The sequence below is a fragment of the Taeniopygia guttata genome, chromosome 2 (assembly GCF_048771995.1).
Source record: "Taeniopygia guttata chromosome 2, bTaeGut7.mat, whole genome shotgun sequence".
NCBI classification, from domain to species: Eukaryota; Metazoa; Chordata; class Aves; order Passeriformes; family Estrildidae; genus Taeniopygia; species Taeniopygia guttata.
Genome location: NC_133026.1, coordinates 129,490,169 through 129,512,851, shown reverse-complemented (window position 1 = coordinate 129,512,851; position 22,683 = coordinate 129,490,169). Strand labels below are relative to the sequence as shown.

The 22,683-nt window shown below is 37.6% G+C and overlaps 1 protein-coding gene across 1 annotated transcript in view; it reads right to left on the bottom strand.

The window, feature by feature from the left end:
• Window positions 1-22,683, bottom strand: part of CPQ (carboxypeptidase Q) — a 144,037-nt gene that overhangs the window by 7,825 nt on the left and 113,529 nt on the right. Inside the window, exon 7 of the mRNA XM_030266453.4 lies at window positions 20,182-20,383. Within this exon, the coding sequence (XP_030122313.4) occupies window positions 20,182-20,383 (202 nt within the window). The remainder of the gene's footprint in view (window positions 1-20,181; window positions 20,384-22,683) is intronic.

Sequence of the window (22,683 nt, the reverse complement as noted above, 5' to 3'; positions counted from 1 at the left end):
AATGGACTCATGATGTGACTACAGCACACCATGACACATCTCCTAAGGATGCTTTCTGCAATTTCTCTCTTCCTTCCTTCCTCAGCTGCATGAAACAATGTTTTTCACCTTCCCTGGTATTGACTTGACAATTTCAGACAATTATCCACAGTGATTCCCAGATCATTCTTCTTGAAGATGACATGGATCCCCTGTATCCATAGTTCCTATACTGCATCACTCTGCATTTATTGACACAAAAATGTCACTGCTTGTTGTATTCTTTAGATATTTTCTACTATAATATTACTGTCACATTTTCACAGTCAGCTTTAGTTTTAATATCACATATTTGAAGCAAACTTTGCTAACTTGCTATTCTTTCTGTTCACTCCCTTTGCAGCTAATGTGGAGTTTTGTGAACATCCAAAGTGACAAAAAAAAAGAGGTGACTGGGCAGCCTAATAAAGACTTTCTCCATTAAGAAGATCGACAATTTATTTCTACCTTTTAAAAATCAGGTATTTACCAGAAAGGAGGAAAATACCTCTCACCTCACAGTACCTTCTTCCTCTATAGTCTTTGTCCAGGGGCTTTTGAAGACTCAGCTGTACTTCACTGATCAGATCCAGCTACAAGAAATGGTTACAAACACTTCTGAAAATGCCTTGCTAGACTGGTGAGGCATGACTTCTTTCTTCCAAAGTAACATGGACTCTTGGATTTTGTATTTTGTGTTCTGGCTCTGTGACTATTCTGGCTAACTAAAACACAGATCCCTGTTTAGGGGATTCCCTACTTACAGCAGATTCAGAAGGATTATGTACCTGTATTATATACCTGTTTATGTTTGTAGAGCGTGTGCATATTTTAATATAATGTACTTAATTTGTGATTTCTTTAAACTATTTATATACCTACATATGTTATGCAGAGACTATTTAAAAAGTTGATAGCTGTAAAAGTGATTGTTGGATTTATAAATCCTTGTATTTTGCATTCTTTTTACTGTAAGTGGAATTAAAGTCATTGCAAAATTAGCAGTTTCTCTAATTTAGAATTTTTTTCATGTGTTCGTTTATGTCTGAGCTCAGTAAAGCAGTTAAATATTGAGCATGTGATTTATTTTAATGCCATTAAGTATTAAATGTCACACAAAAGGGTCAAGTGACTACTGGGACCCATTTGAACCATCTTTTCCTGACCAAATGCATTTCTGTTTTTCTATACTCTCTGTATAACTGCACAATGTAGCTGATATTATAAGGTTGCTTAGAAACCCAGACTACTGAAGTGCTTTCTTCAATGTTCTTTGCTAACCAAAGAGCCTCCTGCTAACACCCAGGGCTAGACCCTTTTTCCACCCTGCTCCAACAACTTCCAAAATCACCCCATAAAAGGTGTGGAAAGAGACAGCCCCTAGACTGTTTAAAAGTCACATGTGGGAAGAGAGAACCATGAAAACAACCCTTTTGTCAAGATTTTGAGTAGCATTTCTGTTTGCAGTAATTGTCTGCATTCATTTGCATATTCAATCCATTCAAGAAGCTTCCTTGTATTGTACAAGAAATGGAGCTATTTCCTAAACCAAACTCACAAACCAGTTTAAAGCAAGCCTTTAGGCATGTTTTTCTAGAGGATGCTGGAGACAGAGAGGAAACACACAGATTCTCATTTGCTGTAGCCTTTGCTTCTTGATATGGTTACAACTGGATGTTTAATCACAAAGTTCCTGTAGGAGACTTCCCACCAAGCAGAAATGCCAATGGTGATAGGACCCAACCAAGCAGAGCTCCCTTCTGCCCAGATGGTGGTGAAAAGAGCCCTTTAATGAGCACTCTGGTGCTTAAATTTGAAAAAAAAATCCCAACCATCAAACCAGTCTAATTAAAATAAAATACATCCTAAGCACACTACAGGTCTATTGTATTTTATATCACAGAAATCAAAACTGCATTTATTCAACCACATCCACAGGATGAGCAATGGTTTTATTGTCTCTATTTTTCCACCCCACTGGTAGATTTTAGATGTAGGACCATTATACAAAACTGGAAGAATATACTGTGCCTACAACAATAAAATATCCTTTAAAATATCTGTGGTTACTTGATTAATGCATACTTGAGTTTTAAACTAGTAAGTTATTTCATAACACGTTAGATGCTCCAGATATTGGTGTTGAAATATCTTTTTCATTTGATCTCCAAGCCAGTGTACATTTAGCTAGTTCACTAGTAACAGAAATGCTGAGAAGTGCTTGAAACAAAGTTCAAAGCTTACTGCAAGATTCAGGACTGTCCAAACGTGGGAGTTTTCAGTCTTTAGGGTTGGGTTTCAAAGAGCCACAAAGCCTACAGGTCCAGGGGCTGCAGAAGGCATGTGAAATGGAGCAGAGCACTGCACCAACACTGCTCCCTTCACACCTTTCTCAGCTGGCCCATAGTGCAGGGCACCTCAGCTGCAAGCCTCCACTGGGATTAGGGTACAGAGAACCCCAAAACCTTTCTGCTCTAGTCTAAAATCATGTTATTCAATGGGTGATGAATACAAATTAGGAGGAATGATTATTTATTCAATATTTTAAGCAACAAATTGCATATTTTTGTCAGTAAAACTTCAACAGAATAACACACTTAAAAAAAAGATAGAAATAGTTAAGGTACAGTGAAAGCACCTGCTGCAACAATGTTCTTCACAATCTCAGAATCTCTCTGTTTTAATGTTCCATGAAATTACATGGGGCTTCACTAGGAAAAGAAAGGTGAAAATTAAAGAATTTCTGTCCTTTAAAGCAAGGAAGTAGAGAAATTGCTCACACCTAATCTGACTCTGCAGTGCATCACTACTTGTACGTGGGCTCTGGATAATCCACAGAGCAGAACTAATCCTAGAAGACAAAGCAAATAATGCAATGACCCTAACTAGCACGACTCTTCCAGCCTGTAAATTTGAGTTGCTGTGATAGCTATTTTGCTATAGAGCAAATGCACTTGTCAAAATGCTAATATATTAAGAGCGAAAAACCCAAAAAACCTCCAAAAACCCTCCATATAAGCTAAGGAAGAACACTAAGAGAAGCTGACAATTAATTTTAAGTTGAAAGTTTAACCTGTTTGCTTTCACTGAAAGATCCTCAGTCACATCAGTAAGTGCAAATAGCATTTGCCTTAAATGCAAGCCTACTGCATTCTATGTTTTACTATGCTGTTTTCTTATGAAGTTGAGCTTTACTTTGGTTTTGTTCGTATTAAACCTATATGGTTGACGACCTCATTTAAAACATGGAAAGCAAAGACTGACTGGGTGAAAGTGTACAGAAACCGAACAAGGCACTAGTGAGTCCAGCTGCCATGAGTGCCAAGCTGCTGTGTACATCTTTGAAAATCCTTCTCGATCACAATCATAATTTTGCAGAAATCAGAGACCAATATATATTTTTCTCCATTTGTTAATAAGAACCTGCAAAGACCTATTTAAAATTATATACTTCTACAGAAATTTGTAAGCAACTCCAAAAGACACAATGTTTTACATATGATGCAACAAATGCAGATAATTTGACAACAGTGACCAAACGCTAAACGCTAAAAAGCAAATACACATCTATTAGTTTAAATACTACCCACCATCCTTCTGATATACTATGTCCATGCTAAAACTTAAAGCAATGTTTACAGCTGTATAAATGGAAATAATTTCAATTTGGATTTAGTCAAAGAAATCAAGCACAAGCACACTCTTCTAAAGTTGTTTATGTTGCCACATTCAAATAACACCTATAGACTAGTACAAAGGGACAAAAAGACCCAGTGATGATGATTGTTAGAGCCCAGAGCAAAATTATTATCAAATGATTAGAATGATTTTAATAGAGAGAAGCTAGAATTTAATACATTCATGTAAAAACCCCTTAATCTCTGCATTGCTATGCTTGCTTTCCACAGAACAAAGACATGCTCCCCAAATGCAAGTTTTCATCACCAGAATACCATTAGACTATTGGTTCCTTTGAAATACAAAAATTGAAGACTCTTTACAGAGCAGATACATAAAAATAATTATTAACATATATATATATACATATATATCTACCAACATACACATATTTAAAAACCTTTCAGGAGCAAAATGCACACTTGCAAAAGAGAATGGCATGCTATATATTCAAAGGACTGCAACAAGTACTCAGTCAAACTGGGATTATAAGCCTTACCTAAAAATAACCTGAATGAAAAATTTTTACACTCTGTCCAATATTTATTTTACTTTGACATCCTCCCTTTACTTTTACATCCTCACTTTAAAACTAACAGGCATCTGATAGTTAAAAAAAAAAAAAAAGACAGGAGGATTTTTCTTGCTTTAAGGCCCATCATTGCAAAATAATTGTGCATGTTCATTGGTTGAATAGTTTCCATTTCCCACTCCTAAAAGAGAAAGAAAAAAAGATGAAAAACTGGTAGGTCTCATTAGTCCTGGGTAGTCTAACCTTAGCCTTAGCTATTATCAGATTTGTCAGAAAAGGCGAAGAAAAAGCACAACCTTTTTGGAAATGCAGCCACTGAAATTAGAAAGCATTGAGTGAAGAAGATAATATTTCCCCTGTCACATATTCCTTTCAGGGTCAAAAAGCACACAAGTGAGATTTTAAATAAGTAACTCATTCCAGGTAAGTACAGTCAAGCTTTTTCCAGGCTGACAGGCTGCCATTACATCTCACCACTGCCAGCAGGGTTCACTGCTGTGACTCCAAAAGTGGCTCTAGGTTTGGAAAAATAGGGTGTAGTAGAGAAGACAACAATAACTACTCAATAATTAGATTCTTGTGCTGTGTATCGAGAGCCCAAGGCTTATGTGGAATTAGATGAGGCACCTGGAGTGTCTTTACCACTGTCTATTTCAGCAAATGGAGTGGCCAAACATTCACTCCTTGAAACAGTAGAAGAGCAACCACACTTTTCCCTATCTCAACAGATTTAAAACACAATGCTAATAAAAAGAAAAAGAGAAGGATCTGAAAAGAAGAAAAAGGCAAAGAATGATGCTATCCCAGATGGGGACATGCATGCAACACTTAAAGAATTTTTTTGCTGCAAAAATGATGTTCTACACCTAAAACTGGGGGGCAGATATTTTTGCCCAGGTAAATGTAATGAGGGCTGGAGCCAAGGGCCAAATCACAACTCTCAGAGCTCAGGGAGGTGAAACTGAAAGAGGTCTGGTTGGGGAGGACTGACACAAGAAATGGACAAAGCAGGGATCCTGCCCATTTCCACAGATGCAGGAGGGCTGGCTCAGCAGGCAGGAGACATACCTGTTAAATTATTACAGTGTTTCTTAGCACTCTCTTAGCTCAGGCTTCAGGAACCACAGGCAGTCCCTTCCCTCTTGCTCTCTAATTAGACACCTAAAGTCATTACTTGGGTTAAGGGATAGTGAAATTGTCATTGGGTTGAGTATACTGAGTGAAAAAGTTTTCAATCTGAGATAATATTCTCAAAAACAGAGGACTATGTCTCAAAACCATTATACCCTTAACAAATTTCCTGGCAGCTATTTGTCTGACTGAAAGAGAGAAGCTGCATGGAAAATATACAGAAAGAAAATGACATTTTTCACTGTGTGGTGATCCCTTCTTTCCCCCAAGCATTCTGAAATAAAAGATATAAATGCTGAGTGCTTGGAGGCTTCAACAGCATCGAATGCATGTGCTTTTAATGATGACTGCACAATAATATCTGACCTAAAGTGTAGTCAGAAGTGTTGGTGGACAAAAAAAGTACCCATAGTGATTTGGAACTACAGGAAGAAGCAGGCAGACTAATTAAGTTTTCTCAATGCTTCCCATTTAGCATATCTTAGGGATTTAAAATTAAAGATCTATATAATTTGGGCTGTTTTCAAGATTAAGATGTTTAAAACCTGTTGATTAGTTTTAGCTGCACAATGAAATCTGTTTCTTAGTTGAAGTCAGAAGGGCTAAAATTGTTCAGGCCAAGAAAACAAGCTGCTGCAGTAGGATGTTGAAGCCCTGACATGATCAGCCTGTGATCCTCACACTGCAACTCAGCAGTGGGAGCTGCCCCATCCAGCCCCATCTCTTTCATGTTGTTGGTGGTTCCAAGCTCAAGAGAAATGGTAACTGGAGCACCAATACCAATTTCAAGGCTGGCAGAGTCAGTTCTTTGCAAATATCTTAGGAACCTCCTGCATGGGGAAAAAACCCACCCCAAGAACTAATCAAGGCTTTGCCAAAACAAGGAATTTTGGCTATTAGTGATCTTCTATTTCTGCAACCTTTGAACAGTGACAACAAAATGAGGGATCAGCATAGACTGAGTGCACAGAGCAGCCCACAAGACTGTGCCTCTCTCTCCAGCAGCTGCTATGGATGCAAGGGCCTGGGTCAGGCTGCAAGATGCATCAGTCAATGCCTGGGTGCAATAAAAATCACAACTGCCCAGTCTTCAGCAATGTTTGTCTACAGACTTCCTTTAGTGACACCTGTAGCACATACAGCAGCCCTTAATTCTGCTCTGCAATATGAATGAAAAGACAATTGGTTAACAACTGTCTTTTATTATTTTTTAAAAATATGTTCAAACCCATATAGCTTATCCCAGATTCTCTGTAATTTGGAAATGAAGGGCTGCTGCTGCAATGTATTATCTGCCCACATATTCAGTTAGCACTTTTAAAGCACAGAAGAGAAATAATGCACAAGGAGTCAATAACAGTAATTGGTATCATTAACATTTCCTGCTTGTCTCTGGCTTAAATCAGAAAATCAACTAAAAGATGCTTTTGTTTAAGAGTAGTTATTGTAGAAAGCTGAAAATTCAAGACCTTCCAAAGCTCTACACCTGTCACTTCACTTTTCCTCTTACCCTTTTCCTTTCCCATCTGCCATACACTGCCTTTCTGCTTGAGCCAAGCAGGAAGATGCAGGCACCTCACTGTAGCACAAGAACATTGGAATTCCATTATACAAAGGCTTAAAGGAAAGGCTTCATCATAATTTACATGTAACTCTTTAACTATTTCATCTAACACTTTAACTAATTCACAGAACATTCCTGCACCTAAAAAGCTACTGACTGTAACATCTATTGTCAGCCTGGCTACCCAGTTATTTAGCAGTGCTTAGACTCTATGCAGACTAGCACTACACAGAACAGGAAACCAAATGAACTGGGGAAAACCTCAAAGATTCAGTCAGCCTATTTCGCTCTCTCTGGTAGAAGCCATTGTTTCGAGAAAAAAATGGGGTCTCATCCTTCAGTACATCTGTCCAGCCATCAACAGATTAAGGACTTTCTGAGCTTGCCTTCATATCTCTGTGGTGGACAGCCTTTGCTGGACCTTTCCCCCGTGCAGCATTCCATCCTCGTTAAATGCATGTTTGATCTTGGTCTTCAAAATATCTTGTGATGCTCATTTCCTCCATTCAATTATATCCTGTCCAGAGAAGTGTGTCTTACAGCTGGTTAGTGTTGATGCTCTGATCCTCTGGTTATATTACAAAAGGTGAATAGTTACTCTCCACCATATAATAGTACTGCTTATATATATATATATCTCATGTAGTTTTCTTTTTTTTTTCCCCCCAGAGATTATAATAATTTAGTTGGTGGATTCTACCTTAAATTAAATGGTCAATCTGATAAAACCTGGAACTAGTCTTGTTCCTGTCTGCATCAAAGTCTATACAGTAGCTTGTATAGGATAAATATGAGTTTCCTTTGATTAAACTAATAATTTGCAACCTATATTATCTTGCTGCAGTGATACATGATGTAAAAACTGCAGCTTCCTGGAATCCATAGGAGAGGCAGACCATGAAAGGCAGAAGTAGGAAGCAATGGGCTTTCTATTCTGTAGCAAATAACACAATTCTGGTTTTCTCTTTTCCCAACTCAAATGAAAATAAAAGGCAAACAAAACTTTTCTCATAAAGTGAAATAAAACAGCAAAAACAGATACTCCAACAATGTGTATTTTCTTGACTCAATATATACATGAAATAAAATCTTAAAAAATCATATTTATCATTACTCTATATTTTATCTAAATGCTTAGATAACTTTCTGATCCTATACAATATGTATAAAAGTTTAAAGTTCTGTTAATAACTAAGGACACCAGAAGTGAAAGAGGAAATTATGTATACTGAAAGGTTGATCTAAATGGCATGAAAAATATAATCAGAGAGTAAAAAAAATGGAAGGATCTTTAGATAGGGGCATCATTTGGGTCTGAGACCATTTTCTATTTTCATTATAGACCAAAGCAATGGAGTAAAATCTTCCTACACCATGAGATGGCACTTACCAGTGACATATGGCAGGGGCATGGAGAGCATGATGAGAATTTGTTAAGGGATGTTCACCACTTGAAAATACAACTCAGGATAATGATCAAGAGGTGCAAGCATAAACTACTACACCAAGGAATTAAAAAATAAAATTCACATAAAAACTTGCTGCAAGTGGAAAGAAGTAACCATGTTTTTGGGTTCACAATGAAAATAAATGAGAGTTAAAGCTCTTAAATTTAAGCAGGAATAGGTTAGATAGGAGAAAAACCTTCTTAAGCACTAAGAATAGCAATGGGACAGGCCATCTGGTCTATAATGATTCCATTACAGTAAGTTTTCAAGTTCAGCTTAAACAAATGTGAAAGAAATGACAGAGACATTGGCAAGACCATGCTGGCATCAAGAATATTTAGAGGTTCTCTAGAAACCTCCTTGCCAGCTCTGTGGCTCTTTGAAATCTCATCTCTGTGGCTTTCTGAAATAGCTGCTGAACAGACTACAGATCTTATTTTTCTGGCAATTGGCTTGACCCATGGCTTCAGGCAAATTTGGCCTGCAAGGCAGAGGGAAATTCAGGATCACTATTCCAAGCGAACCCTGCAAAGAGCAAGTACATCCAAAATTTCTGGAGTAACCTTGTTCTATTTTATGAACAAGAGCTTTACATCAGAAAAATGTCTCAGTCCTAAATATTTCACATGAAGAGCAATTCATAAGTGTATGGAAAACAGTGCTAGAAGTTATTCCTCTAGCAGTTATCCATTTAAGGAATGAAAGGCAAAAAAAAAAAATTGAAAATCACTTCTGTGACTTCAGTGATAGCTTTAATTTTTGTTTGTTCACATGTCTCTGATCAGAGATGAACAACTGAACACTGTCCTTTCTCAGTCAGCTCCCATCAACTCCCATTGTGCTTTGGTTGCTGTTGCTGTGGGTTTGCATTGGGGAGGAAACAGACAGGCAGTCAAGACAATTCTTGTTTAGGTAAAACCGCCCCGCTTTAGAATTCTTCATAATAAGTTTTGTCCTCAGAGAATTTAGGTTTTTCTGTCTCCTATCTCTGATTAACAACTCGAAGTTGTTTTCAGTATCTTTCAGGAGGTGAGGTACTTGTGCACATCCCCAGAGGAATTTGGGATAGCTGTAAAATGCCAATGCTCTAAATTCCCATGTCTTTGCTTGTAGGATAGAATATCTACCCATTGAGAAATCAAGCTGCTCAACTTCTTTTTCTTCCACAATGCCACATTAATGGTTTTCAACTGCTTCCAATTTTAAATCCATAAACATTTTCTAACACAGATTATCACTACTGACAACAACTGGATAATCAAGCCCACTGACAACAAACTTGTACTCTTAGTAGGAGATGAGGTTGTACGTTTTTAGGAGCAATCCACAATCCCTCAGGAGTCTGGAGAGCAGAGTCTGAAAATCCCTAGCCCTCTCTACTTCAGCATTCTTTAAAAATAATAGCAGCAACTACAAAAATTCTTCTGTCCAAGAAGGTCATTGCTTGTGTTTAATGTTATTAATAGAACTGAACTGCAAAAGGAAAAGTGCCTTTTTTTCTGGTGGATTTCCAAGGCCCCACATGGCAAGTGAGACAGAGCTCTGTCATAAGCACTGAAAACAGCTGAGAGCTGTGAACAGACTGACCCTGATGTATAGTAAATCTTAATTAGGATTTCTGCCTCTTTGCATGGGGGATTCCAATAAACTGCTTCTCTTGTTAAGATTCATGCTTTGCCCTTGCAGACATATTTTTTTATGTGGCCCTAAAATACATATATAGGAAGCTTTTGCTTCCACCTAGGCTGCAATTTTCTTTACACTCATCGACAACATTTGCTCAGGTGAAGCTCTTGTGCTAAATAGCTGCAAGGTCTGATGATTCCAGCAAAAGATGGACCAGCTTAATTAGGAAGGTAATGATGACTCCTTCCTTTTCATTGCACCCTATAGACAGAAGGTAACTCACAAGCAGCCCTTGGGTAACTGCTAACATTAGGGAAACTGAGGAACTATAAATTGTTCAGTGATTACAGCAGATGATGTCAGAGATAGAACAGTAACCCTGTATCTTCTTTCCTATGCAGCCCGTCATCCTTTCTTGAGGATTTGCCAAAACAAAATACAAATGTATATTCAGTTTCTTTCACACTTAAGTATTTTTTTGTGGTCTGCATAGACCATGTCTGATTTGACTGAAACTGTTGTATAAAAACACCTATAATATCACTGGAAAGGGATTTCTGGGACAAATAAATTGGTATTCAATAAATTCTGCTCTTCAGAAATTCAATAGCCCAATATGTAGAATGAGTTTTGAAGACAAACACTTAGAAAGGTTCCAATTGTGTGGTTTATAAATGTTAACAATGTCCTGGAAAAGCTGCCACTGGAATAATTTTGAACCTGCTCTTTTGAGGAAGATGTCTTTATAAATTATTTCTGAGTTTTGTACTCATTCAGTTTGGACTACTATCAAAAGCATTCTTCAAAGGGCTGAGACATTTACACCTAAAATGTCACCTGGAAATGAAAGTGTGTTGTGTTTGCTGCTTCAGGAAGGAACAAGTTTTCTGATTAATATCTAAAACTCTGTCACTAAAAAGTATTCATATCCTGAATCAAAATCATGCTTGGTTCAAATCTCCAGTGTGCTCTGCAAAGTCAGCTGAGATGTTTCTACAGCCTTCTTTCCATGTAAAACTTGCGGAACTTTGGGGAGAAAACAGCTATTGAAGTGCTATATTATTTGCTATATTAGCTATAATAAGCAATGAAAGAATACTAAGAAAATAATTTCTGTATCTTAAAATTAAAAACTCTCAGGTCTCTACATGGCAGCAGAATTGGAAAGATGGGGGAAGAGGTACTGCTCATGGTATAGGAAAATGAAGTTAGGGATTACTTAGCCAAATAGGACAAATAAAGTTCAGTGTTGCTGGATGCATTGCTTGGGGGAGCTGGCCAATGCCACCGGGAAGTTGATATCTATCCTCTAGGAAAAGTTGTGGCAATTAGGGGAAGACCCCAATGATTGAAAAAAGGCAAATGTTATGCCTGTTATAAAATGTAAAGCAGCAAGATCCAGAAGCATGTCCAGAGGTGGCCACTAAGTTGATTGGAGGGAAAGAGCACCTCTCCTATCCTTTCACCTATAAAGGCTGAAAGAATTTGGATTGTTCAGTTTGGAATAGGGAAACCTTTAGCCTACAAAAAAGATGGTGTGGGACTTTTTACTAGAGCATGTAGTGACAGGACAAGGGGGAACAGATTCAAACTGAAATACAGTAAGTCTAGATTAGATGTTAGGAAGAAATTCTTTATTGTGAGGGTGGTGAGGCACTGGCACAGGTTGCCCAGAGAAGTTGTGGATGCCCCATCCCTGGAAGTGTTCAAGGGTTCTGAGCAACATGACCTAGTAAGAAGTCTCCCTGACCACAGCATAAGGGTTGAAACTAGATGATCTTTGAGGTCCCTTTCAACACAAACCATTCTATAATCCTGTAATGATTCTATGAACTATAACAATTCAGTCACCAGGAAAATTATGGACTGGAGGAGTGGAATACAAGTGGGTGGAAAACAGCCTGGACAGCTGGGCCCAAAGGGTTGCCATCAACAGTTTGAGCTGGCTGGTTATGAGTGGTGTGACACTCAAGGGACCCTGCCTGGTCAGCACATTTTGCAGCAATGATCCAGACGACAGGGGTGACCTGTGTCTTCCTAAAATCTGTGAAAGAAGCAGCTGTGTATGCTGGAATGCAGAGTTGCTGCTCAGAGAGCTCAAAATCCAGAAGTGGCCTGACATGGACTTCAGAAAACTCGTCAAAGACAAAACCAAAGTCCTCTATTGGAAGGGGACAACCCATGGCCACAGAACTGGAGGGATGTGCATCAGCAGTTCTGCAGAACAGGAGCTGCTCTGCAAGAGGCACCAGCAAAACCTTGTGGCAATGAGGTAATGTAGGGGCCTCTTTGGAAACAGGGCAGCCAGCGGGTCCAAAGAAGTGATATTTTCTAAATATTACACTGTTTGCAACTCCAGAACAAGAAAGGTGTGAACAAACTGGTCAGAGGAGACATAATCACCCTGGCTGTCTGATCAGCTTGTTCTCATCATTCTTTATCATTCCAATATAGCAATTACATCAGCTGTGTTCTGCTGTAGTTTTAAACTTGACTCCAAACCAATGGAAACTTTAAATAGTTGAGGATGAAGCAAGCCCTGAAGAATCCTATTAGAAACACTCATCATATGACTTCATATAGGAAAGTACTCGGAGAGCTGCAAGCCAGGCCTTAATACATTTAACCTCTGTCCCTCCCATCAAGAGTATATGTGGTCTTCCTGGAATACTACTGAATGCTTTATTTTTATTCAGCTTTTAATACTGATGCCATTACAATTTGTTTTCCAGGAACGAAATCTATGAATCCACAGGTATTTCTGCTGTTGTTACTAACAACCACTGTAGGTCATTATACATTTGGTAAGAAGTCTCACAACACTTCCATACTATCAATGTGTCTTATTTTTCATACAGTCGAATTTCTAAAGGTAAAAAAGTAAATAAATTGTGGAGAGAATCTTATTTTACTTCCTCACTTTTTTCCATTGGCAAACACCCCCAAATTCCATACAGAACTCTGACTAAATTATCTTGTTTTAATTATTATTTTTTCTTTCTGTTTACTTCATTATTTGCATAAGCTTCACCGAAGCCAAGGACAGTTCTAGGAATGAGGCTTGACTAACTTGTACTTCCGAAATGCCTATTTAACATGTTAACATTGAGCTCTGTGTGTTAATGTAGAACACTTGTTTTTTTAGGATCAACAAATGGCAAATACTTCCATCTGAAAAAGAATATTCCCACCCACAGAAACAGAATTCAGCTTTCCTAAGCAGCAAACAATAGAGAATTAAGATGTCTCTCAGAGGCACAGCCAGAATAAAAACAACCACACCCCACATTCGAATGAGATCCTCAGTTGGATATTTTCAATGTTTCTTTTCTGAGACAAAGTATATTCTGATACTAAAAAGGTGCACTGGAGAAGCAAATTTATTGATGTTTTTTGATATGTTTAGGAATTGCATAAGCTTCCAGGAAGAACCTATTTATTAAAAGGGTCATTTATGCTAATCCATATCATGTAGGTTTTTGAAGAGTAAGCATCTAAAAGGAAAGAAGAAATATAAACTTAGTGATACTCAAAGGAAGAAGAATGACAAAATAAGAGAAAGAGGTACACTAGCCAAAAAGTGCAAGAACATAAGAATTTATGATTTTATTTTAAACAACCCAATTTAAATTTTCATTACTAGATTCATTACTAAATTAATTATTAATACTTATATAATATTAGTACAGGGTTGAAAGCACTAGAACAGTTTCACTTCTAGGAACCTAAAAACCAATCAGAATGTCAGTGTTTCAAACTAATTTATTGTAACATTAGTACAAGCTTATTTTAAAGTGCCTTGCTGAAGTTTATTAAAAAACAAATTTTAAGAGCCATGGAATACCAGCTACTCAACCCATGTGCTGTAATTCTTTACTTGTGACCACCAAGAAATCTTTGCCAAATAAAATGCATCACAGATACTGAAGAGAATACCTAGAAATAAAATAAGAAATTCAGCAATGTGTTTAGAAGTTCAGCAATGTGTGATAGCATTTTGCAATATTTTTGGTTTCACAGTTCAAATTTCCTCTGGGATCAGCAAGGTAATGATAGTTCTATTTTTGTAACTGTAATTAGGACTATCTAAATGTTGCACAAATGGAACACAAGAGTTTTTGATGTTCAAAAAGCTAGTCTGAAAGGGGTGAGGCTTAAATGAGAAAGAAGACTTTCATTATGAAAATGCTTGTAATATTTACCAGCAGATTCACAGATATTTTAAGGCCAGCAAAACCCATTGCCATCACACATTCTGAGTAACACACAGGGGAGAATTTCATCTTCTATCTACTACATCAAGCCTATCCCTCCTGTTTGAATTACCCTGTACTTTTTGAAGGACATCTAAGTCTTGTTTTACACATTCAAAATGACAGAGAATTCACCAAGTTTGCAACGTTCTTCTAGAGCTCGCTAACGTTATTGGAAGAAGGGGTTTGCTTTCATCCACTTTCACTTTGTTTAGACTCAAATAGCCTAAATTGCTAATGAGAAATATAATACAAAAGCCCTCTTAAAACTACCAGGAAAATTTGCATTCAGGCACTGTGCCTAATTGCCCGACTCCATCCCTCTCTCCAGCAGTATTATCCCAGACGCATTTTTGCATGGTCTGTGTGAAATAAAAAAAGCCCTTGCAAAGCTGATGCGTCCTGCTAAGGATTAGAAGTAGACAATAGTGTATTGTGCCAAAACAAGACTAGCCCAAGCAGAGCAAAGGTGGAAGGAATTGTATGTAAAGTATTGTCAAATTTGTCTGGTAGTCTAATAGCACAACTTATAAGAAAACATCATAAGTTACAAACTATTCCTTTCATTAAATGATTGTTCACAAACACTTTATTAACTTTATTAAAAACAGAGAAGGTCATATGAAAGGCTAATATAACTGAGATAGTATGTTAAACTATGAGCCTTTTAAGGAATCAACCTTCATAAAAAGTTGCAACATATTAAATTTATTTAATTACTCCAGAGAAATTCTAATTTCAAAAGCCCATTTTATTGGAACAATGATAAATTAGAGAATAGATGAATTATTTTACAGATTAATACACACAGTTCTTTCTGCAATCAAGATTTTAAATGGGTCTAATAGCCTTAGCACTTACAGTAGGTTCCTAAAGTGCCAAGCAATTATAATTGTTCTCTTAGCATACTGGTTTAATTTAATACCACCCAAGTTGCAAATGATTTGGCTTTTGCAGTTGAACACACTCATTCACCATGATGATAAACATGAATTTATGAATGATAAAAGAAGATGTTTAAAATGAAAGGAGTGCCCTGGAAAAAGCAGTACCATATTGCTGATTATCAGACAACAGCTCTGGTATATCTTAGACTTACTGAGCTCAAGACTGAGGCAAGATGTGCATGTACATCATGTACACCTCATTTCCACATACAAATGGTAGTTGTGCTGGCACTGTGCTCAAGAGATGTCCAGAGCAGTAGGACCTCAGCAAATACAAAAATGTAGCACCTATGGAGTACCAGAAATTACCTAGGTACTTATCATACTGTCCGTAAAGTTTAGTTCTGTGAGTAGTGTCCAGGAGTTTTGTCCAGCTTTTTGCTTCTTGAGGAGACGTTTGCCTTGAGTTTGTCACTCTGTCAAATACCTGGAGCCCTACATGTGATTTCCTGTGCTAAACATCTCAAATCACAAATGACACAAATGCTACCTAGTAAAGTGAAGAAGTTTATTGCATATTGTTCACTCCCTTCCCTCATCTTGTAGGATTTTGTTAAGTGCAACACCCCTTGCCCCTGCAGCATCAAGTCCAAGGCTTTCCAGCGCTGGCTTATGAAGCCCTGGACTGTACATCTGATATTTCTTCTGAGTTTATTCTTTTGGAAATAAAGAGAAGCTTAGAAACCAGATCCATAGAGCCTGCCCAAGCCTGTAGGCAGTACAAAACAGGTAATCTGACAGGCATTTCAAGCATTGCAGTGGAGAATCACTTCCAAACAGTGACACAGCCAAGAATGAACAGAGGTTATTCACTTATAATTTGGGAAAAAGAGTTTACTCACTTCTTCATGTCCAGCTGGCAACATCAAGTCAAGGAGTTTTCCTGTTAAGCTGCTTTCTCAGACATGTCCCTGGCTGACACTGAGCAGAGGAGCAGGCTTGGCACCAGCATGTCAGCAGGCTTGCACCTGAGTCTGGTGCTACGGGGATGATGGGGACAGGGGCAAGAGAGGGCAGCATGCTCCAGAAAAGGGGTCGATTTAACCTCTTACATAATACAAAAAGAAATAATCCGAGTCAAAATCCAGTGTCTCAGGCCAAAATACAGCATATTTTAGATGAAGGTAATAAAAAAGCACTATGAAAATATAAAAATGAGAGAAATTATATATTATAGTCTTTGTTTGCCACATCTGAATGACTAATATATTGGGTGAGCAATGAATTTTTTATTTCTGAAGCAACATTAAAATTAAGTGGACTACTGGTTTATTAATTTCTGGAAGAACAATTCTTCCTTTTATGCAAAGTAACAAAAAATCAAGTCAGCGTGGAGACAGAGAAACTCAAACAACCATCAAGGTTCAAAGTGTAAAAGGAGTTTCACCTTTAGGCCACTGGTTGATTTTTAAAAGAGGATTGAAACCTGCCTTTGGGGAGTTGTTTGATGTCCTTGATCTCAAACACAGCTTAGTTCCTAACAGGCAAGTGTTCCCATCATAAGCACTGCAGCAATAGATAACCACCCTGGCAAGCAGAAAGGAGCATCCTTGAACCATCTTTCCTGGTAATAATGTGTCACAAAAGCCATTCCTTTGCAGACATACGAAAGCACCTGTTTTCATCTCCCCAAACACCTAAAGCTGCAGTTACGTTTCCTGAATTCTGTAATACAAATAAAAACACTTAGATTCTGAAGACTTGCAGGGAAGGCTGATCCAGACCCAGGGCTGTTAACTCAGGAGCTGCTCTAAATCATATCCAAAGCATTTTGGTCATCATCAAGTATCTGTGATCATCAGATACTTCACTTTTTCAACAAGAATATCCTAGCACTGGTTTAGCAGGGCTTGCTTAATTGTTTTTTAACCCTTTCAGACACTGAGGAAACCTGTTGTGAAAACATATGTTATCAAACCAAATAAGTAAAGCCAACCAACCTATCTTCCCACCTATATCTGCAAATTCTAGCCAAACTTAATTTGGGATTTAGTGTTGCAAAGGAATAGCTTTATGTGCCACTATCTGGATACATCCCTAATAAAAAAAAAAATAAAAAATTGAATGGAACACTTTAAAAGAAATATGAGGAAGATAATTGCATAATTATTAAATGAGCAGTCTTAGAATCAATGGTCACCTCAAACTGTAAAACCACATCATAAAATACAACACCACAAACCCCCCCCCCCCCTTCCCTCTGATTTATGCTTCATGAAAAAGCAAAACAAATGTTATACAAATATTTTCAGTAGCTGAAAACTGGCTATCAGTATAAAACCACAACTACAGACATTCCTCACTGCTGGGCTGAACTGTTCTCAAAACAATCCAATGTAAAGGCTACTGACAAATATTTCTAACATTCTGCAGTCACAAAGAACCAGAGTGCTGTGTTCAGTGCAGATCACATTGCTTGTACTTTAGAGGTATTATTTAGGGTTCAGTCTATGGTTTGCTAAAGACTCTGAACTCATGGCCTCTCTCATCCTAAAATCTCAGAATAATCACTGGTGTTAGTAGCATTTCATTGCATGTCCATCAAAAAGAAACATGCTCAAAATAGAAGAGATTAAGAAGCTATAGTCTCTTTGCCTATCTCAGCTATGAACAGTTCTGAAAAACACATATAGTGTTGCCCTCTGTTAATCTTTCAGACCAAAAGATGTAGGAGGAGAAGAATATTAATAGTATCTAATAAGGTGAATCCTGGAATCTATTTCACACAGAAAAGGGGAAAACTCAAGAGAAATTATGTTAGAAACCATTCTTATTGTTCAAGAAGTACACCATATTTTCCTCACCCTGTTGCAGAAACAAAGTCACCAAGTATATTTTCAAGAAAATATTTTTAAAAAATTGATGAAGTGTCAACACTTGACTGCTTGTTTAAATTGAACATAATTATAAAAGCTGTTACAGAGTGTTCAATTTGTTTCAATGTTATTATATATCATAAAGGCTCATTCAAGCAGGGAGAATACTGCAGACAAGGCATGAAGATTAGAAGATGTCTTAGACTTCTCCCTGGAACAGCATGAAATACAATCTAAAGCAGCCAAAATTCTTTTAGTGGAGCTAATTTCTTTTCACTGGGGCTTTATGAAGAAAAGAATCAGTGTTTCTTTATGCTGCAAGAACACTTTGCTATGTGCTTAACAGGAAGTTAAATGAACCAAAGCTACAGATAGAAAAAAAATTCCACCATCAATTAATGTGACAAAGTCTTAACAGGAAAACAAATCAGATTCATTTAAAAACTGAGGTCTTGGTTCTGGTGTATTTGTGGTTTCCCAAGGCTGAGCCTATATTCCCAAGGTTTATATTTTTCATAGTTTATGTTTTCTGAGGAGTACAGATGTCCATGGGAGAGGGCTTTTTCCTGCATTGCTCCTGCTGAGTGGCCCAAAGACTAATCAAGAGGACCATGGCACGCTGTAGCTGCTTATGCTCCAGGTGCACCACAGCTGGTAAGAAGTGGTGAGCAAGAGCTCAATACTCACCACCATCACAAGCACCACTCACATTATCAACTGAAAATAAGGCATTTCAATGTTAAATTTTTCTCTCTTCTTCCATAATCTGGCACATTCAGATGGGAAGCACAAAGCAAGTCCCCAAGGACCCCCTAGAATGCTCCCAGCACCTTACCTAGGAAATAATTCTGATACCTTTGCATTTTCTAAACATGGGCTGAATGGTGAGTTCTTATATTCCACCTACAATACAGATATTTTGGTCTGAAATTCTGGACCAGACATCTTTTCAACAGGCACTTCCAGGCTGTGGAGGATGATGCATGGCCACAGCTTCTCAGTAGTGCTTACAGTCTCTCAAATCAACTCAAGTACACCATTGTCACAGCTGCATGACATGGTACTGAACCGATTCCACTTCACCCAGAGAGCAGAACAGCAGCTGAATTCCTAACTGTTTAATAATATCCATTCATCCATACTTCTTGCCCAGTGTAGATATTTTGGTTTCAAAATTAGACATCCATACATTTATCAAAACAGTCAACTTTATGATATCTCTGTACAACCTGAGTGAGAAGCAAGGGGTTCTGACCATAAATAAGAATAATATATTCCATTATTCACTCTCTTCCACAAGGTAAAAAACATAGTTAATTAAATATTAAAAGATTCTAAGCATATAGCAGAAGCAAGTAGTAAAATTAGCATGAGAAATGTGCCATCCTACTTCAGCCATAAAACACAGGAGAAAACCTTCAAATTTAAAGCTGATCATAACTTTTTTAATACCACTGTTATGCAACTTTTCTTTCTACTATTGTTCAAGTGGGAATTCACTAAGGCTTCACTCAGGCTGGCCTCTGGTTGGGATTCTTGTGCTCTGAAAGCCTCTGTGCCAGTGTGGGGGTCTCCTGCATGGGGCCGCTGCCAGTGGTAGATTTGTCTCACAGCTTACAGGTTTCTTTGCCAACAAGCTGCTCCTCACCTGGAGCCAGATCAATCCTCAAAACAAACCCCTAAACTACTTCAAAATTTTCAGAATTTTACCCATTTATCCACATCTTAATGACTCATAGCTTAAATGTCACATCTCAGAAACATTGTTTCTCCAATATATTTAACAGAGAGAAAAAGCTCTGAATTTCAAAGTAAAACTAATAATAATTTAAAAATATTTCTTCTCTATTGGAGAATTCCCCTCTGCCTTGGTTTACTATTTATAAACCACCAGTCTGGGATTAATTATTATAAATCCTTAAAGCCAAAAAGAAGATTTTAGGCATTTTATTCTACATATAATCTATACCATTATTAAACTGCAGGTCAAATTCACTTTATGTCCAATTTCTGTTGGTCACCTTTTAAAATTTATGCATTTTACCTATAGTAAATTTTACTCCCTGGGAGAAAGAATTTCTTAATACTTTGAAAACATCAGACCACCCATCTGTCGGGGCAGTGCTCAGGGGGAGCAGTGTCCCCCGCCAGGCTCCAGGGACACTCACCAGGCACCCCGTCTCTCATCCAGTAAGCAATGTCTGTTCCATCTGCAGTGTCGTAAACATCTGTAGCATTGATGGGCTGCAGCAGAGTCATGATCTCTTTCACGATGTCCCGGGCTTCAGCACTGCCAGAAAAACCCAGTCCAGATGGCTTGAAGGTGCCCGCATCAGACTCCATAACGATATCAAAGTTGGAGATATTTTCCTAAACATGTAAGAAAAGAAGATATTGTGCTGTGGTTGTTATTTGAGCTGTTATCATATACTGGGTGTCATTGTGAGCATACCACAACAACTTTGTTTTCAGAAGCAGAGAAATGCTTCCTGTGAAAATGTGTACATAAGCATAAATGAAGTGACCTATCTTTCTGTATGGAAATGGCTGAAACAGTTCCAATTATATTCTAAGGCACCAGTATTCTGTAGGACCCACAACATGACTGGTCTGCTGTTCCCAAATACTTGCTTTCAGACTTCTGAAGTGCCACCTAGAAAGATAAGCCATCACCACCTTATTGCAGTTTTCATTTGCATTTCATTTCATCCCTTTCTTCTCAGACTTGAGACTCTGGAATTCTGTTGCAGTGGAGGGGGTATGAGGTCCTTTGGCTTTAAAATTAGAGGCATCCAAAGCCTTCAAGACAGTCTAGTTAAAAGCCAGCTGCTGCCTGTTCAGAAACACATTATTTTCAATATAGCATATAGACAATTCTGACTGATTGGAGGATTGAAATGCCAAGGTTTTCCCCCCGACCTGATAGAATAATATCTATTTTAAGGAAAATTTGTGCTTCCAAGGTAACTCCTCACAAGAAACATGAAAAGTAAGATTTTGTGTACAAGTAGCATAATAACATTTGCTTTTAGTGTATACTTGGAAGAATATTTTAAGCTAAAAGAACAAAAATTATCAATTTATTTACTTACCATATTTTCTTAGATTGCTCAGTTTCAAAGGTCTAATTTGAATTAAATACATAGGGATTTTACATTAATGAAGACCTCATTAAAAAATGAGATCTGGAGAGGCACATAACTTTTTAGAGAGAGTTTATGCTCATGTCAGGCAGAACAAAACCTATACGTCAGCTATACCTCCTTGAATGTGACTAAGAGAACCTACTACAGATTTTACTCTTATGCCCAGATCTCATGCCTGAATTTTATGGTGGCCATGGGTTATTTATTACAAGAAAATCATTACAAGGGATATGTGATAGCAGCAGTTAACAGATCCATGACACTACCAGCATATATAAGCCTACAATTCAGTAAATAATTTTTTTTTCTGTATATAAACCAAAATATGTACTACAGGTGGCTGTATAATTCACGTAAGTGTTCACATGTCCTTTATAGAATCTGCTAAGAACTGTTTAACACCTTCCCAAAACTTTTTTCTTTTGAGTGAAACAATTCTAACAGAGCAGAGCTATTTACTTTTAACTTAGAAATATATCCAGTAGTTTAAAAAATTAATATAAAATCTTTGCATGATAAAGAAACATTTTAAGATAACCAATTTATCCACCCATTTAACTACTGGAAATCAATGTGCAAATAACCAATCTTGTCACCTCATTGGCAATCACCACTTTTAGACAGTGAAAAACATCTTCAGTTTGTGAAAGATTAAATGTAAATAATTAGGCTACATATGGTGTCTAGGCCTATCATCAAATGCTGTCCTGAGGTTATGAGCTTCAACATGAATCATGATTTACAGAGTGTCTGAATATAGCGGGAGAGAAGCAGGCCAAGAAAAGCACACTGCAGGCTAAAACAGACCAGTGATAAACAGACCAGTGATACTCCAATGCCACAGATACAACAGAATGAATTCTCAAAATGTAAATCTTCTTTATCATATGCCCAAGGAGGAAGACAACATACATTGCAGTGTGCTGCTGAATTTCCAGTGAAAGCTAACTTAAGTATAGTGAGCTCTACATAAATGTGATGCTATGGTACTCAGCTTCTTTGGTTGAGTTTCCAAAGCAGGACTTCTGTCCATTTTTAGAGTGGCTGAAATGAGGAAAGCAATAAGGCCAGGGGAAGGGCAGTGAAGTGAGAAGAGTGAGCATGGGAACAACATGGACACCTAAAACAAATCTCTCTTATCACTCAAAACAACAGAATCCCTAAGTTCAAGAACTTCATAAACTGCTACTATTGCAGAATTACTGTGTTCTTCAGTTGTGTTTTGCCACATAAATGTTTGCATGTTTTTAATATGAAACTGAGTAAACAAACCACCCACAATACATTATACCATATTGTTGTTCTGTAAGAAAGGTATTCAGTTCTGAGAATGTGCTGGAGATGCATGAAAACAAGACACCCTAGGGAGAGAAACTGACTTCATTGGGGAACAAAAAAGAAACAGCTCGAAGCTACTTGAAATACTATGTATCCTTGAGAAAGTTTTTTTTCGCTATTTGGTCCACTAGAAGATAGGGTTACTTATAAAACTACTCACCATCAAATTTGAAAGTTGCAGTCTTA